The sequence below is a fragment of the Lampetra fluviatilis genome, chromosome 12, assembly GCF_964198595.1.
Source record: "Lampetra fluviatilis chromosome 12, kcLamFluv1.1, whole genome shotgun sequence".
Taxonomy (NCBI): Eukaryota; Metazoa; Chordata; class Hyperoartia; order Petromyzontiformes; family Petromyzontidae; genus Lampetra; species Lampetra fluviatilis.
The window spans coordinates 2373202-2392497 of NC_136286.1; the positions used below are offsets into that span (position 1 = coordinate 2373202).

The window sequence follows — 19296 nt, forward strand, 5'->3', positions numbered from 1 at the left end:
TTCACTGACAAGGACATAACCGTCGAAGGAACACAACTGAAAATCACACGAGTGTTTGTGTGCAACTGTTGAAGCCAGTTCGAGATCAAAATAATGAAATTGAGGCAAGCAGGAGCAGGTTTTGGAGTATTTAAAAAAGGGCATAACGTAATAATAAACAACTTGATAACTTAATGGAAAAGAAACAAAGCCAGTGTGTGCCTCGAGAATAATGTTTTGTCATCGACCAACCTATTCCGAGAAAAGCGTGAAGGCATCAATTGTGATTAAACTTTATTGTACAGTAGCAAAAGTATAACGCGGTCCAAACATGGGCACCGACGGGAAGCAGCGTGCAACCTCGGGGCTTTCTCGATCCGACCGCTCCGCTGTCCCTTGAGACTCGGCTATCTCCCCCCCCACCGCCTGAGTTAAATGCCTGACAGGTGTATAGAGTCGTTGCATGTATTTACACAAAGTAACCTTAAGCACTATGATTTTGTCTCTTGTTTTATGGACCAAGGCATTGACGAGAGGGCCCCATTACAGGTCGTCATAATTGGTAGACTGGAATGCCTGGGTCTCTGGCCGAAGCAGCACATACTTCATCAGTGGCATGAACAACACAACACAATCTTCAAACGTTATAAGCCATTACACTAACACTTCAGGAAGCAAAGCGCGCATTTGACCTTGTTACCAGACAGTCGCACTGTCTCCCCCTGGGTCGTGCAGATCAGAAGCTGACGCCTTCAGTTTTTGCCACCTCGTTACATCGACGCAAAGTGCGTCATTGAATGGAGACGCTAAGCTCCGTGTTGGTTGCGCCGAGTTCTGGTGGCATTGGCTGCGCGACTTCAAGCCCAAGTGCCTTGATACGGGGAGCTTTATTTGCCCGTGGTGCAGAAAATCCGCCGATGATGCTGGCTGCTCAATGTCCCTGCGCCAGCTTGCGTGTTGCCGATGCCTGATGCTCCCATCACCAACACTGCGTGATCGGCGTGCCGATGATGCTGGGTGCCGATTGGTGCTGTGTCGCCAGCGCGTGTTGTCGATGGTGCCGGGCGTTGAGTGCTGGACGCTCGGTTCTAGGTGCTCCATCGTCAAGCGCCGGATGCTGCTTCACCGCCCTGTGGCTCGATGAATGCTGGGTATTGACCACTGGGCGGCTGGCCTGGTGGGTTTGTCGACGAGGGCTGCCGGGTCCTGGGTCACCACCCTGTGTACATGGGCTCCTGGTCCTGGACCCTGTCGCCGCGTCTTTGCCTCGAGTGCCACAGCAGTGGCGTGCGGGCGCCGGGCTCGGCGCGGAGTCGCCGATTGCAGTGGATGAGAGCGAGGAACAGCAACAGCAGCAGAGCTGGGCCAAGCAGCAGTAGCAGCAGGCAGCATGACAAAAGGCAGCAGCAAGTCAGCAGCAGAAGCAAACAACTAGCTGCAACGACAACTGCAGGGGATGGTGGTAACAGGATGGTCACGTGCCCGCATTGTTGCACAACCATTGTTGGGCACCATTCTAGACAATTCGTGGCTCAAATTATTTCCAGCATCAAGTTAAGGATTCTGTTTTCTTGGTTCTTTCGGTAAAGTCACGTAGAAGGGAAGTAATAAAATAATAAAAATAAAACATAATAAAATAATTCTCACGACGTTTCGGCCACAACGGAAGCAGCCGTCCTCAGGTGAAGAATGAAACACCACCAAGCTTGGAGCGTATATTTAAGCTGGGTTGGAGGGGGGGAGGTGGGAAGAAGAGCGCCTTGACAAAATAATTTGCATATCAAGAGGAATTTAGCATATGGAAAATGCGTAGGAGGTGGGCGGGGGGGTTTCAAATTAATATTATGCCCGTGCATTATGCAGGATTAGCAGCATCAAAGGGAGGGGGAAGGGGGGTAGCATTAACAAAGGAAAGGAATGTTAATAGTATGTAGCTGCAGTTACTAAACAACCACGTAAAAAACTAAAGTATAAACTACATAAACAACTAAAGTATAAACTACATAGCATCATCAGTATACTCACTATACTCTACAATAAGCTGATTTACTAACAGTAAGTAATACGTCGTAAAAATTATATAATATGCTTCCATCTAAACTTTATTCTCTTACATCACACGAGTCTACACCGTACTATATACTGCCATAGACAAACCCAACATTAAATTATATATTGTATTGCTATAAACCACCCTATACCTTATACATTTTAATATAACACTATGTATTATTCTACCCACCCTAATGTGTATCACACTGCTATATGTTTACTATACAATTACGATACTATATATTACTTTGTACATTGTATTAAGCATATAAATGTTATACTATTTGTTATTATACACTGTACCATTGACCGTCGTGTCAATGGGTGAGTCGTGGGCGGAAACTTGCAGCGGAGCAAAGAATCCATTCCCTGCGGAGAATACAATGCCAGTGAGTGGAACGCGGTCTGAAAGTCACCGTAAACGTGAACACAATCAGTTAAGATCCGAAATGGTTTATTACGTCCTTCCAATGATTGCTAAGCCAGAATCCATCTTCTCGGTTGAAATTGTCTCTGTGTTTGTATATGTGGATCGCCTCATGAACGAATCTCTCATGATAGCCAGATGGCTTGCAGAGAACCTCTGTCTTGGAGAAGTCAATGTCATGTGAGCCCACTGGCTATCATGAGAGATTCGTTCATGAGGCGATCCACATATACAAACACAGAGACAATTTCAACCGAGAAGATGGATTCTGGCTTAGCAATCATTGGAAGGACGTAATAAACCATTTCGGATCTTAACTGATTGTGTTCACGTTTACGGTGACTTTCAGACCGCGTTCCACTCACTGGCATTGTATTCTCCGCAGGGAATGGATTCTTTGCTCCGCTGCAAGTTTCCCGCCAAGACTCACCCATTGACACGACAGTCAATGGTACAGTGTATAATAACAAATAGTATAACATTTATATGCTTAATACAATGTACAAAGTAATATATAGTATCGTAATTGTATAGTAAACATATAGCAGTGTGATACACATTAGGGTGGGTAGAATAATACATAGTGTTATATTAAAATGTATAAGGTATAGAGTGGTTTATAGCAATACAGTATATAATTCAATGTTGGGTTTGTCTATGGCAGTATATAGTACGGTGTAGACTCGTGTGATGTAAGAGAATAAAGTTTAGATGGAAGCATATTATATAATTTTTACGACGTAGAATTGTAATGTATTACTTACTGTTAGTAACTCAGCTTATTGTAGAGTATAGTAAGTATACTGATGGTGCTATGTAGTTTATACTTTAGTTGTTTATGTAGTTTATACTTTAGTTTTTTACGTGGTTGTTTAGTAACTGCAGCTACATACTATTAACATTCCTTTCCTTTGTTAATGCTACCCCCCTTCCCCCTCCCTTTGATGCTGCTAATCCTGCATAATGCACGGGCATAATATTAATTTGAAACCCCTCCGCCCACCTCCTACGCATATTCCATATGCTAAATTCCTCTTGATATGCAAATAATTTTGTCAAGGCGCTCTTCTTCCTACCTCCCCCCCCCCTCCAACCCAGCTTAAATATACGCTCCAAGCTTGGTGGTGTTTCATTCTTCACCTGAGGACGGCTGCTTGCGTTGTGGCCGAAACGTCGTGAGAATTATTTTATTATGTTTTATTTTTATTATTTTATTACTTCCCTTCTACGTGACTTTACCGAAAGAACCAAGAAGATGAATCCCTGCAGTCACGAAAGCTTTAAATCGAAATTGAAGGATTCTGCTTTTCGAATTCTGAGTTTCTGGTGGAAATGTACCACAATGGGACGAATTGTCAAGGTTAGCTCTGTGTGTTACCTATCCTTTGTGTGTGTTGTCTCCTGTGTCTGCGTGTTCTGTGTGTGTCTTCCCTGTACTGAGTGCGGAGCGGTAGCCTAGCGGTTAGCATGCTGCGCTAAGAACCTGGTGACCTGAGTTCGATCCTCGCTCGCGGTACAACACCAGTCACGGTTATCTGAACCCGTCTTGGGCCTCCCCTAGGTTAACGTGGCCTGAAATAAATACCTGGGACGGTGGGTAAACATCACTGCTGGAGAGACAAAGGTGGCCGGGCGTGGTGTTGTTGGTCACCCACACCGTTGTGGGCTGTGCCAGCCTTGATAGGTGCTCGCTAACAGTCCATGCCCCATCGATCTCTCTAGACTATACGGGGGGGCGGGGGGTGGTCTTTGTCCCTGTGCCTGCGTGTTCCCACCCAGCGCGCTGCCCGACACGAGGCCGATGAGCAGGGGACTCGGCGAGCAGTGGTCTCCCCCCCGGCGCAGGAACGGCGGCACGCACGGCGACGGCTCTTGGCTCCCCGCGGGGCAGAAGGCGCCGTCAGGGCACGGGAGCGGCGCCTTTTCGGGACTCTGGGGAACCAAAAAAAGGGGACGAATTGGGATCACGTGGGGTCCAAACAAAAACCAAAACCGGGACCACGAGGGGTCCAAATCCGGGCCCAAACGGGGATCACTCAGGGGACCACGTGGGGACCAAACGGGAACCAAAACCGAGACCAAACAGGATCACACTCGGGGAACCACGTGGGGACAAAACGGGAATCAAAACCGGGGCCACTTGGGGCCCAAAATCGGGGTCAAAAGGGGATCACTCGGGGAACCACGTGGGGACCAAACGGGAACCAAAACAGGAATCATACTCAGGGGACCACGTGGGAACCAAACGAGAACCCAAACCGGGATCACATGGGGATCACTCGGGGGACCACGTGGGGATAAAACGGGAACCAAAACATGGAAACGACGCAGGAAGATGGGAACGTGCCGGTGTTACAGCATTATTGGTGCGAAGTTGGGTGGGAGATGGCGATGGTGTGAAAGCGAGAGAATGGGAAAAGCCTGGCGTGGCCACGCTGTGTTATAGCGTTGTTAGACAATCGAACAACACACGTGAACAATAGCAATGCCGTTATACAGACAAGGGAACCCAGAAACTGATAGAACGTATGTGTGTATGTTGAACCTCTTTTGCACCGTACGTAGCCAACCGTGCTAATCGGAGGGGCAAAACTCTAAATATGCGATATATTTTAATCCATAATAAGGATTGCATTCTCCCCAGAACAGGCTCCCATGAGTTCGAGAATCGGAGCGGAGAAGTGATGGAGCAGGCACCTCTCAGTTCTACGGTCATCCACCCCCATGCGGGAAGATGTTACTTTTGTCTTGGCACCACATGAGCCATGTACCCGAGGCATAATTCCAGTCGAAATCCGACAGTCTTTTGTTATATAGTATTGTTTTCTCTTGGCGAGTAGGCACTTGGGGTGTCTTAATAAGATGCCGCAGTGATGTTTGGCTTCGTAAATCGCAAGTCCCTAGAATAGGTTCACTGAAACGAACATCGCCGTCGATGGGAAATTACAAAAATAAAACCACAAAGCTGTTAAATTTCGATTTAAAGCTTCTTTCGTGACTGCAGGGATTCATATTCTTGGTTCTTTCGGTAAAGTCACATAGAAGGGAAATAATAAAATAATAAAAATATATTCTATTTTTTTTATTTCCCTTCTACGTGACTTTACCGAAAGAACCAAGAACACAAAGCTGTTCTAAAGAAGTTAGTTTTTTTTCAACTTATATAATGTAACAGTGCATAACTCCAGTGGCTTCTTAATATCGGAAGAGCGTTCCAGACGGCCGAAGAAACGCATCTCGAAGCGGGCGATGCAGTGACCGAACAGCAACTTACAATACATTCCATTCGCTGAGCAACTGGCGCACATTGTACACAATTGAACTGGGTGGGACCGCATCGCCAGCACAGCACATGCCGATGTAAGTCGAGGCTGAGATAGCACGTTGAAGGCTACAGCGCAATGCAAGAGCCTCATGAGTGTGAGACGTGGCACACCGACAGGCAAACCCAAATCTGTCAACTCGGTGGCAGGTACAGCGCACGGATATTGCATGAGGCGGCGACAGCGGGCACAGCAGAGGACGGGCTGTCGCACCGGGCAGTAGTAGTCTTCAGGACACAGCAGGCATCCCTGCTGTCCCTCTTGGGGCTGGTAGTAGCCACCGGGGCACGGAGTGCAGTACACGACGCCCTCCCACTTCTGCTGCCCTGATCACGAACCAGGGATCGAACTTGGTCAGTCACAAGGCAGAATGGCGTTTGGTTTATTCATCGGTCGCTTCTCGTTCTTCCCCCCCCCCCCCCACCACCCGTTTATATCGCAGTCGGTGGCAGCCTCGTGGCTCCAGCTTGAGGAGGCTGCAAAATTCCACTTTTTTTTTTGCCCAACTCATCACGGGCGGTCGTTGACCCGCGTTTGAACTCGAGAGTCCAGCTTGCAGCGCAGACTCAACCCTCCAGCCCCTGAGCCACACGGCCCCAGGGCAGAGGTTGTATCGTAGGTAGGACAGGTACGCCTCCTCCCTCTTGTCTCTCCACATTGATATACAATAACATTTGGAGAGATAGGGTTATTGTATTTAGTTGAACAAATGGTTCAAACTGACTGCCATTGACACCAATGCATGTGTCGAGGTATTATTGTGCACTCCCCATGCTGTCAGCCGGTAGTATCCCACACGTGTCAATAGGGGGCGGAAGAGGGACTGAGCCCAGTGTCAAGGGACCATGGCCCAAAGGGCCAACGGTAACCCCTATGGGACAGCAGACCCCAGGAGGGGGGCTGGGGGATGACGTCACCCTCCAGGACCTGCTGGAAGGTTCTGGAAGGAAGGCGTGGCCGGGGGGGGCGGAGCGAGCCACGGACTCCGTATAAAGCCGGACCTCTCAACGGCCCCGGCAGTCGTCGTCCACCCGACGATCTAAGAGCCTCCTGAAGAGAAGAGCCCAATGGGCAGAACCGTGCCCCTGGCAAGGGTCGGCTCAAGCTTATACCAGTGAAGACCAACAAGCTTCACTCAAGAAGGCTTAGATTAGCCAGTGAGGGTGTAAGGGGCCGTTACCCCTTTGTGTTAATGATTTATTGTTAATACAAATACGTGTTGCCTCAGAGAGACTCTCCACTAGTTATTGACCCACTACACATGCATGGATTCTGTTTTGAATTTAATTTAGGACGTTTTTTTTCTTCTCACATTACAGGTGAACATTCGTCAATTCTTTTGCCTCAATCCATGCAGGCGAGGGGGTGAGTGTCCTCTGCGTGCATGCAGGTGAGTGTTACCTGCAGGGCAGGGTTGGCACTGCTGGGCACCGCGCCCTGCCGTTTGCCACCCGCCCGGACACAGCTCACACTCCGTGCAGCGCTCTTGACTGTGCACCACAACACACGCTCGTTGAATCACATTTGAAAAAATTATAAAATATTTAACTTTTTAAAACATTTCTCTCTCCAATTTCTACCCAAAAGCATGCTCTATCTGGGTCACATGGTCATGGAAATATTTTGGGAAATCTCACGGCAGTCTAAAATCTCCGTTGTTAAAGAACAGTCCATTAAACGGATGTCACAGAGCTACTTATGAAATAATTATCAGGTTATCTCGAATCCACACAGTAGGGAGCAGCACTCATTGGTGACTGGGCTGAAACCACCAAGACAGACATTCGGACACACACAGGCAGACGGACGCAATATTCAGATACAACCAGAGAAACACGGACACACTTAAAGACGGACAGACGGGTGCTTGCAATTGAATCCCACCAAGCAGGACAGACGGACAGGTATGCACTCGGACATACACAGAGGCTCACTCAGACACCATACACTCGGCACTCAGACACCTGCAGTTGAATCCCGTCTCGCACGGCAGGCACACAGACCAGCCGGGCTCCGAGCTGTACGACCCCGGTGCGCAGGGGAGACACGTGGATGAGTTCGATCCCGGCATGAAGCTTCCTGTGAAATGAGTTCCCCCAAAGTGTCATCGCCCACGGGTTCACCGGAGCCACTCCTCATTCCATTTATTCTTCCATTAAAACCTCACTGAGTTTCAAGACTTTTTAGGGCTGCACTCCCCCCAACCCCCCTTAATGAATAATTGTTCCTCCACAATTCTATGCACCCCCCACGTCCATTAAGAGGCAACTACTCGGCTTCAAGCTAAAGAGAGACAGAAGAAAAAAAAACAAAGACGGACGGACAAACAGAAAAATACGGATGGCGCCAAGTAGTCCGACAACGAACCCGGAGCACGGGTAACGGGTAACGAGCGGGTGGGTGGGTGGAGACGAGGGCGAGGAGGTGACGACACGGGAGTTGTCTCGGCGCTGTCCCCGCGAGACTCGCCTGTGGGACACGGGAGGCAGCTCGAGTCTCCGGGCCGCGGCGCGAAGCTCCCGGGGGCGCACGCCGAGCAGAGTCGCTGAGCCGGCTCCCTGCCACGCACATGAGCCGGTCCAGGTGTCATTCCACGTTCTTGTGGCGGGAACTCCATGGGATTTTTTGGTTTTGCCGCAGCGGTTTAAACGCGTCGGGTTCGAGGGTTTTGATGGCTCGCCGTGGCAGTCGGTGCGCGAAGCGGTGATTATTTTAGCGACCTTTAGAGTGAGTGATGATGGTGATGATAATTATCATAGTTTTCATTTCACTCATTTATCGATTCATGATTGACTGATTGAGTCAAGCGTATTGTAAGAGGGTTTTGCTTTTATAATGCAACAAAAGTCAAATTTATTTCCTGCTCAGATCAGCGTTTCAGCGTTGGTGTTCATCTCATATGCACAGGAGGCAGTGTTGTAAATTCCGTATTCCTACGGCGAGGACGAGTTTACAAATAGGACAAACCACTTGACTTCCCCACGATGGTGCTACTCATGTCATCAACCCTGAAGGGATGCCAGGCCCAGTCAACCCCCTCTCCCACCCCAACCAGGATTAGAACTCGCAACCTTGTGCCTGCCAGCCACTCGCTTTAATCGTTCTGACGACAGAACGATGAATGTGTCCTGTCGTAACGCATTTACCTTTAGTAAGCATTCCCCTTTCTAATGATTCTTCTGATTCCGTTCCAATGACGTACGTGTGCGTAAATGTTTGTCATGGGAACGGAATCTGAAGAAAAACTCAAATAAAATTCCTTTATCGGTACGTCTTCCAGCCTGAAGACGTACCGATAAAGTGGCAAAGTTTGGCGCCAGCTATCATAGAGTGCAGTCGTGTCGCTACGGTTCTCTGCGGTGAGTGCAATGTCTTTAAAAACAACGGCTCTCTGCCTCTCTAAATAAAATGAACGCTGAGCCACTTTTCATAGATTCAGCAGTGAACGGGACACCCAACCTGCAACTTGCAGACGTCTCGGAACAGGAAAGCGTTAAAAGCGACAGATTAACGATGGTAACAATGACACTCCTAATATGATCGACGATTACAATCATCATAACTACTGTCATAACAAGTGACGAGCCTGTCACAACACGATTGTATTTTTGTGTCATTTACGATCTTTGCTATGCCTTTTACATCTACCGCAAGTATATATATACACAATCATGTTTAGCTTCATGCAAATTGCATCTCACACAATCGCAGAGCAACCACAGACGGAGCTGGCAGGTGGCAGCTGGGTGGTGAGCCAGCTCTTCCAACAATTACCCGAGCTCTGATGGTCCTCTACGTGTAACAAATCGTTTTCAGTTGTGTGTGCTTCCTGCGCGCTACGTGAAGTGAGAGTCGAGAAAACCCACTGTGAGTAGGAGCCCGGCGCGCACGGGAGACACTGGGCCTGGCCCCCCGCGGGCTGGTGAGACCCCGGGCTGCACGGGCGGCAACTCAGGGGGGACTGGCAGCCCCCCACGGAGCAACACGCGCACGTGGGCACACCTGTGTGTGACACGGGTGCACACACAGGTACACACACCTAGGTACACACACCTGTGTGACATAGGTGCATACACAGGTACCCACCTAGGTATCTACACCTGCGTGGCACAGGTACATACTTGTAGATTTGAAGTTTTCGTGACTGCAAGGATTCATACTCCTAGGTTTTTTCGGTAAAGTCACGTAGGTAAAAATAAAAATAAATAATAAAAATTATAATAGAAATAAAATAATAAATCACGACGTTTCGGAGGCAACACAAGTCTCCATCATTATTTCTATAATAATTTTTATTATTTTTATTATTTATTTTTATTTTTACCTACGTGACTTTACCGAAAAAACCTAAGAGTACAGGTACATACATCTGTGTGATACAGACACACACACAGAGACATGCCTGTGTGCGACACACACGCCTATGTGATGTGACACACAAGTACACCTGTGCTCGCAGGTGTGCACACAGTGTGGGGAGGGGGGGGGACGCACTGGCGTTGGAGAATGACCCTGGGGGGCAGGGCGCGCACGTGGAGTTGTCGCGACCGGTGCAGTTCACGGGGACGAGGCTTAGGACGAGGGCTTCCAAGGGGCGGCCCCCCTCCTCGCTCAAGGCCTGAGCCAAAACCACACCTGTCCGTACACACACACACAATACAGGCATATATTTTTATCACCATCAGCCATACCATCATCATCAGTCATTATCTATCCAGGACGTGTTCTCAGTGAGTTTGTTCTCGGGGCCACGTGTGGTCGCTAAAGCCGCGCGCGTTGCTGATACGACGGCGCCCTGACCCCTAATACCCAACACGGGGTCATGCCAAGTGATTACGTTGATGGACAATTCATTCAAACATCGACTGCCCGGGTGATCAGCTGTCTAGTTGATCAGCTGTCTGGGTGATCAGCTGCCCGAGTAATCAGTGTCCAGGTGACCCGCTGCCTGCATAACGAGCCCAGGTGACCAACTAACTGAGTGATCTGCTACCCAGATTATCAGCTGCCCAGGCGATCAGCTTGCCGAGTAAGAATCTGTGAAGCTGAGGTGCCCCTGGGTAATAAAAAAGGTGTTACTCACGTGGCGCGGAGCAACGGAGCAACAGTAGCACGAGGAGGAGGAGGGGGCTGAGAAGGAGGCGGTGGAGGAGGCAGCAACGAGCCGGGAGAGGAGCGGGGACGCTGCACAAGACCCTCATGGTTCGACACCGTGCATTGCCCCCCCTCAGCTCTTACCTGCACGCACACGCTGTCACGAGTTTCACATTCAACATGTTTTTGTTGTTGAACCGGGTGAGAACTCAAGAGATCAGGATAGAGTTTAGTTTGCAAGAGTGACCCCGAGCTGTCACGAACGTGATAAAAAAAACAAGGTAATGCACAGCAATGAATTAACTTCGATTAGCACGGCTGGTTATGTACGGTGCGAAAGAAGTTCAACATAAATAACCAAATAGGATTCGGCCAAAAACCACTGCCATATCTGACTCATCATCGCACAATGAGATTGAGTTACAGAAAATATTAGACACACGTATAGGGTAGATGCAGTTCTTTAGCATCAATATGCTAAATTCCGCTGTTGATATGTAAAATCCTTTGTCAACGCGCTCTGCTACTCCCACCCAGCTTAAAATACGCTACCAAGCTTAGCATTGTTCATTAGGACGCTGTCTTTCCGACAACTCTGTTCTTCACCTGAGGACGGCTGCTTGTGTTGTCGCCGAAACATCGTGAGAATTGTATGGTTTTATTTTTATTATTTTATTATTTCTCTTCTACGTGACTTTACCGAAAGATCCAAGAATAATGAGTCCCTGCAGTCACGAAAGCTTTAAATCGGAAAAAAGACAAAGTTCCCCCATATAGCCTTTAAAAGACTGTCGGGGCAAGTGCCGCTAGCGAGCACCTATGAAGGCCGGCGCGGCACACGAGTGGGTGGGTGGCCAACACCACGCTCGGCCGCCTTTGTCTCCCTAGTGGTGATGTTCACACACCGCACGGGTCATCGGGTTCGTGGTGGAATCCGCTAATCACCACCACTACCCCAAACGTTAAACAAAGATCCCCTGTATAGCCGCAATATCAGCACAAGGGCAAGTGCCCTTCGCAAACACTTATGAAGGTTGATACTACTCACGAAGTGGTGGGTGGCCAGCACCACGTCCGATCGCCTTTGTCTCCCGAGTGCTGATCTTTGCACACCACACCAATTATTAATGTAAGGCTGAGTTGACCTAGGGGAGGTCCAGGACCCGTTCATATTTTCGTCACCAATGGCCACGAGAGGGAATCGAATAAGGTTCGCCGGTTTGTCGTGCAGAGCGCTGACCGCTCTCCCACAGTAACGCACGCAGGCGAGGGGGATTTTAAGGCTGTCACGTGAAGTGTGGAAGGCTAGCTGCTGGCATGAGGTCACGGGACAGGTGCAGGTGCTATGGGTTGACAGTCTGAGATGACTGGCAGATGCACCACCTGTGCTCTCCTTTGCGCCAGTTTGCCGACTGCGTTATAGCCGCACGGCGCTCCGCTCGTTGTTGTGTCACTCCTCTGCTCTCCATCGCTGGAGGGCGACTGCCTCAAACTGCTGCCCAGTAGCGTCCTTCACAAGTCTCTTATACAGAGGCCGATCTTAACACCGCCGGTATCAGTCGACGGCAAATCCACTCAGCTCCAAATCCTCCTGTACTGCATCAGCACCTCTCTTATGCAGCCTATGCCGCACCCGTTTAGCCTCCCCCTCTCTCTCCGGCCAGAGTCTGCTTGTTGTACGTAGCTGTGGCCAAAGCCACAGTCTTACTCATCCATACCCAGCGACTCCGGGCGGCATCTGCTTCTCTGCCGACCCCCACTGATGCTGCCATGGCTAGTTGGGCCAGCATTTTCGTGGACATCACGGTGTTATTGAACAACACCTCGGCCGGTCGCACAACTGTAGGGACATCGCCAGAGAGCAGGGGGACACTAGTGCTTGGATCAAACTCAACTCAACGTTTACGCCAAGGCCGTAGCCATGGACTCAACATTGGGGGGGACCAGATCTTCCAGGGGGTCTGCCCCCCCCCCCCCCCCCCCCAGAAAAATATCTAAATTTGAAAACTAATTTCCTGCCTAAAATATAAAAAAATTCACCAACACATGGGATGGACTTTTTATGAAAATTTTACAATAATGTCTAATAGTGTATTGTATTACACTGCTCTGTTTTTACTTTTTTTTACCATTTCTTGCTTCATTGTATATAATGTTTGAGATTAGGGATTAATAAAGTACAACCATAACCACAATCATATAAACATAAATCTATGCATTGATTTATATGAAGACAAGTCCAGATATTGTGGCCAAGGTTTAGCAAATTGTTGTTTTTATTTACATAGCATAGCAATTTTCTTTATATCTTTTATAGCAATATATGGGGGGGGAGCATTTTGAGCATATTTGAATATTGGGCATGTGTCCCCCCCCAATATATATTATAATTAAGGCCTTTGTTTACGCAGGAATGAAACGGCTCGTTTGTGTAATGATGGGCTCGATAACTCTTCTATTTATGAAAGCGGAACCGACCTGATTTGAGTAATTACATACCCCATTCGCCCCTTGGCGCGTGCCTATAAACTTTGCACAGCCGGTTTAGAAGCCAACAAATTACAACAGCGAGTTGAGTTTTAGGGGAAAAAAAGTATGCCATTGACTACGCATGTCTCTGGTCATGTCCTGTGAAAAATTACAATCACATGTCCTGGTCATGTCCTGGAAAAAAAGACAAACGCATGTCATGGTCATGTCCTGGGAAAAAAGACAAACGCATGTCATCTCAAGTGAAACCTTGCCGAAACGGTGGCACGTTTTACTCGCGCTTTTGCACGTCGTGAAGAGACATTGTACGCAGTGGAGACTTTATGGAGCCTCCCAATTTCTCACAAATGCAAGGCGTTAGCAATGAATGACGCGATGCTCCCAACATACCAAGGCCGTAGCCATGGAGTCAACATTGGGGGGGATCAAATCTTCCAGGCGGTCTGGGGGTCCCGCCCAGAAAAAAAAAAATCTAAATTTGAAAACTCATTTCCTGCCTAAAATAAAAAAAAATGCATTAACACATGGGATGGACTTTTTATTTCTTTTTTACAATAATGTCTAATAGTGTATTGTATTACATTGCTGTTTTTTCTTTTTTTACCTTTTCTTGTTTAATTGTATGTAATGGCAGAGATTAGGGATTAATAAAGTATAACCATAACCACAATCATATAAACAGAAATCTATGCATTGTTACATGAAGACGAGTCCAGATATTGTGGCCAAGGTTTCGCAAATTGTTGTTTTTATTTACATAGCATCGCTATTATAACTTTAAAATAATTACGGCATTGCAACACCACCGAAAGGGAAGGCACGGCTGAACAGGGACTGTAGAAAGGAACGAAATAAAAATCTAAAAGTGAGTGCAAATCAAGCCATAAGAGCTCTCAACAAGGCCATTCACAGCGACACCGTGAGCACATTGTCCCTCTCATTAAATTGGAGAAATAAAAGCGTCGAGCTTCTGAAAAAGAATGCGTTTCTTTTGGCTTGCATCGTGTGGGTATAATGCCAAGCTTGTAACTACTGTACAACACCCGACCACGCGACAGAGCCAGTCAAATCATGACGGTTCGTGGGCCATCAAAAATGCCAGTTGAGTTGATTTATCAGCAAAACCGGAATTGTGAACCCCCTTCTGTTGTGTGATTCCTATCATAAACACATGGGGCGAGAAGTTATCTCCCTCGCCTGGTATACAGGAGGTCGTCGGTTCGATCCCGAACCTGACGCCTGCTGCTGTATATTTGGAGTTTGCGTGTCTCTCTCGCCGTGGTCGCGTGGACTTTTCTCCGGGTCCTCCGCTTTTTCCCTCCACATTTCGAAACACGCGTTGAGATTCTTTGGCTGCTACCACACATCTCTACATACTACGAGTCACTTCGTCGAACTAGCTAACATTAGTGGCCAGATCGCTTTTGAAAAAGAGCTATATGATCCCTATGGCGGTACCCCGGGTACCAAATAATACAAAATGGCCGAGGCAATTAAATATTATATTTCTGGGGCACTATTTTTTCAGGGGTGTACTTAACTCCGCGACTGGGGTACCAATCAATCCGAAATCGGTGCTACTCCGCGATGTCGAAACGCAGCGAGGACGATTGTGCTGAAACCCTGAACGCTCGTAATGCACCGTAGTGGTGGTGCATCGTGTACAGCTCATCGAGATGAGTCGATTGCCGCATCGCCGACCATCAACAGACTCAAAGTACTGTAACTGCATCACGGACATTATGCGAGAGCCGGGGTATTATTGTACCCCGGGGTACCGCCATAAGGTTCATATATCTGAGCAGGGCTTTACCTGCTAAAATAAAATATTGTAGTAGAAAAAAATAAATTACGCCTCAGATTCGTCAGCGGTGTAAGTTATCACAACCGCCCACGTAAAACAAACTCGAGGGATAAACTAATGAATTCCAAAAAATTAAGGCTGCAATGCGGGGCTCGAGATAAATGGGAGCCAAACATCATATTGGTCGCGCAAGCCTTCGCGTTAAAGCACACCGCAGGTTCGCTGAACACGAGGAAATGACGATTGGAGCGACACGCGCGTCCACCTTAAACAATTCTAGAAGGCAGACTTGGATCAAAATGATGACAAAGAATGGCGTTCCTCATTGCAAGGCCCTCCGGTCACTGGCGGTCCCTGACGTGCCGCCAACTCCCACCACCACCATCATCATCGTGCTGCTGTCAAACCCCAATGTTTCAAATGTGTGGCGGCCCTCACACCGCTGATGTCTTATCGGGCGAAAGTGTGCCCCCCCCCCAACTCTGAACGTTTGTGAAGAACGCCGACATCACGAGATGCTCCAGAGCAGGGTGGAAGGAAGTGTTCTTGGGGGATTACATTTGATGATGGAAACGCAGCGTGCCATTGAATGAGCGCGCACGACTTTCCACGACGTACGGATCGCAAAGACGGACACTGAAAGGGACGCGGAGCTAAAAGTTGATACGTGAAGATTCGTCGAGGGAGCGATGCTGCGAATTGCGCTGAGAGCAACGAGAGAGGGACACGCGTGGGTTAGAGAGCAATCGTCAAATCACAGACATCATGTTGACTTTTGACTGATAACTTTCGTGGCTGCAGGAATTCATATTCTTTAGTTATTTCGGTAAAGTCATCACCGAAAGAACCAAAGAAAATGATGTTGACTGTTTGGGAAGGTTAAGTGGGCAAGAGCGGAAAGGCATGGTGGCTGATGGAGGAGACTAGTGGTGGTGACATGGCAGTCATTTTAAACTGTTTACTATTTTATTATTACACGCTTTTATTTAACTCACTGTTATTGTCGTATCCTCAAATCTTGTAACTCAATTTTTACCCACTTCCCAATGTATCGACTGCAAACTTGGTATACTTATGTCATACTGGTGACAATACTATATTGTATCATAAAAAAATTAAATCTATATTTTTAAACTTTCTTTTTGAATGTTATGTTTCGGCTTGGGTCTAATTGTCCACGCTCAACTGATGTTGGCTGTAAATCACCACGGTCCCTTACGTTGTGGCAAGCTTCGGGGCCACTTGCTGGAGTCGTAGAGTTCTGCCATTACTAGTACGGTACATTTCATGAAAGCGTGTTTTTAAAAAAGTTTTTTTAAATATAACTTTTTTAGTTTTTATCAGATAAGGCCCACTGAGATATTTAGCTCTTTATCAAAAGCGACCTCGCCACAAATCGCTCAACGAAGTGGCTTATCACGTGGAAATGTCTAGCAAGCAGCTAAACACTCGAAACGCGTGTTTCTAAATGTGGAGGGGAAACCCGGAGGACTCGGGAGAAAACAAATCCACGCGACCACGGGGAGAGAGACAACACGCAAACTTCAAATACACAACAGGCGTCAACGTCGGGATAGAACCCACGTCGTCCTGTATACGAGGCGAGGTAGTTAATATCTCCTAGCCACCGTGGCGTCTTGCGAGGAAACGCGCCTAAGGGTGGCGACCGCCGCAGATACGGAGCGGTGACATCGACTCTTCAGCAGCAACGAGGGGGAGGCGTTCATCCAGCAGTGGATAGATGACCGCCAATCATGATGACGATGAACACAAACATAAACCCCCTACCCGCCCCCCCTCGGGTAGCCTACATAAACTGTTGGGTCACCGTGCTGTTAACAATCAAATATCTCACACGCACGCACACACACAATATTAAAGACAGGTATACTCATTTCTTAGGGCTGAGTTAGAGTCCCAGGACCGACTCAGATGTGATGTTACCCGTGGCCAGGACTCGAACTCAAGGGGCCGGGTTAGGAGCGCACAGTGCCCTTAACTACTACGCTACCGCTCCATTGACCTATTGAAAGCTGTTGGGGGCAAGTGCTGTTAGCAAGCACATGTGACACACACACGTGTGACACACACGTGTGACACACACACACACGTGCAACAACCACAACAACAACCGTCATTAGCCACTAAGTGGCGGTGACGTCACCACGGCGCTTGTGCCAGGCTATGTGCACTTTACGGCCACATGAAGTATCGAACGTCCGCTGGCAGGAGGTCACGGGACAGACCCAGGTGCCATGGGTTAACCGACTGAGATGACTGGCTGATGCATCACCATCACCACCATATGGTTTCGCTTTACTGCTTGAGCCGAATGGCTCACAGGGCTATACCAAGGTGCCATGGGTTTTGACTGCCTGCACGCATACAAAACAAAGACCCACCCGTATAGGCTGAACAGACTGTAGGGGCAAGTGCTGCTAGCGAGCGTCTATGAAGGCCGGTACCGTACACGAGGGGGTGAGTGACCAGCACCACGCCCGACCGCCTTTGTCTCCCTAGTGGCGATGTTTTACACACTGAACCAGGTACTCATTTGAGGCCGAGTCGACCTAGGGGAGGCCCAGGACCGGTTCAGATAATCGTCACCGGTGTTGGCCTTGAACGGGAATCGAACTCGCATCGCCGGCTTCGCTAACCACTGCACCACCGCTCCCCACACACCCTCACGCACGCACCTGGGACGCCCCCACGCTCCTGCCCGGAGCACGACTCCAACAGCTCTGCTCCGATCGACTGCGCGCTCGCTCTGCGCTCTTCGCTGGGGACGCAGAGCTCCGTCACATGACTCTCCAGGCGTGACCACTCACAAATGCGGAACGCGTGACTCCGGCCCGCGGGGGGTTACAACAGCGGTTTCCTACAGCACCGCCCCACACCCGCCGCTCCATCATCGTCTCTCCACGTGTGCCCCCCACGTCACCCCATTGTCCATCCTCCCCTTCTTCCCTCTCAACTCACTCTACCCCCCTCCACACACTCTCCTACCTCTCCCCTCTCATCTCACTCTACCCCCCTCCACGCACTCTCCTACCTCTCCCCTCTCATCTCACTCTACTCCCCTCCACGCACTCTCCTACCTCTCCCCTCTCATCTCACTCTACTCCCCTCCACGCACTCTCCTACCTCTCCCCTCTCATCTCACTCTACTCCCCACCACGCACTCTCCTACCTCTCCCCTCTCATCTCACTCTACTCCCCTCCACGCACTCTCCTACCTCTCCCCTCTCATCTCACTCTACTCCCCTCCACGCACTCTCCTACCTCTCTCCTCTCATCTCACTCTACTCCCCTCCACGCACTCTCCTACCTCTCCCCTCTCATCTCACTCTACTCCCCTCCACGCACTCTCCTACCTCTCCCCTCTCATCTCACTCTACTCCCCTCCACGCACTCTCCTACCTCTCTCCTCTCATCTCACTCTACTCCCCTCCACGCACTCTCCTACCTCTCCCCTCTCATCTCACTCTACTCCCCTCCACGCACTCTCCTACCTCTCCCCTCTCATCTCACTCTACTCCCCTCCACGCACTCTCCTACCTCTCCCCTCTCATCTCACTCTACTCCCCTCCACGCACTCTCCTACCTCTCCCCTCTCATCTCACTCTACTCCCCTCCACGCACTCTCCTACCTCTCCCCTCTCATCTCACTCTACTCCCCTCCCTTCTCCCAGCCACGTGTGCTGTCAAACATTCCCTTTCCCTCTCTGGCTCTTTCTGTCGGTAGAAAATAAATAATTACGCGCACTTGATATGCGATTAGGTACAGACCAAGGGTTGGCAAAACCTGCGGCTCCAGGTTTGGCATGCGGCTCTTTAAGGGCCGCCTCGTAACGTTGTTTATCAAGCACCACCGTCTCGTATTCGCCACGTGCATTGCGGCCCTTGGCATTTTTATTTTTACGGAATTAAAAATGCCTCTTTTTAAATCCTTTATATTAAGTTCACTTGCTTGCTTGCTTGCGCGCTTACGACCGTGCAAATCTTTCGGTCGTTTTTTAACCCACTTCCCGTGATCCAATCGAGCTGAAATTTTGCACACAGACTCGTTGTGCGTGACAATTTATTTTCGTGAAAATTTTTTTCCAAAATTTTCCACTTTTTAGGAT

At 48.9% G+C, this 19296-nt stretch overlaps 1 protein-coding gene across 2 annotated transcripts; it reads right to left on the bottom strand.

Moving 5' to 3' along the window:
• Window positions 1-266: 266 nt before the first annotated feature.
• LOC144935027 (uncharacterized) lies at window positions 267-18077 on the bottom strand. Of its 2 annotated transcripts, none has more exons than XM_078861334.1 (10): window positions 17866-18077; window positions 10865-11019; window positions 10276-10416; window positions 9648-9783; window positions 8251-8339; window positions 7746-7860; window positions 7183-7271; window positions 5995-6107; window positions 4234-4390; window positions 267-1339 (listed from the first exon to the last, which is right to left on the bottom strand). In XM_078861334.1, exons 2-10 carry the CDS (start codon window positions 10980-10982, stop codon window positions 1191-1193), a joined length of 1107 nt encoding a protein of 368 aa, XP_078717460.1. In that variant the 5' UTR covers window positions 10983-11019; window positions 17866-18077; the 3' UTR covers window positions 267-1190. The 2 variants fall into 2 exon arrangements, with proteins under 2 accessions (XP_078717460.1, XP_078717459.1); XM_078861333.1 differs by having other exon boundaries at window positions 10865-11032.
• Window positions 18078-19296: the final 1219 nt, after the last annotated feature.

Excerpts from the sequence above, each read along its gene's own strand:
- LOC144935027 (XM_078861334.1), bottom strand. The coding sequence starts at position 10,982 with ATGAGGGTCTTGTGCAGCGTCCCCGCTCCTCTCCCGGCTCGTTGCTGC. Across the intron at positions 6,108-7,182 it reads GTGCCAACCCTGCCCTGCAG|GGCAGCAGAAGTGGGAGGGC; the intron begins GTAACACTCACC and ends GTTCGTGATCAG. Across the intron at positions 1,340-4,233 it reads CGTGTCGGGCAGCGCGCTGG|CTCTGCTGCTGTTGCTGTTC; the intron begins GTGGGAACACGC and ends TGCTTGGCCCAG.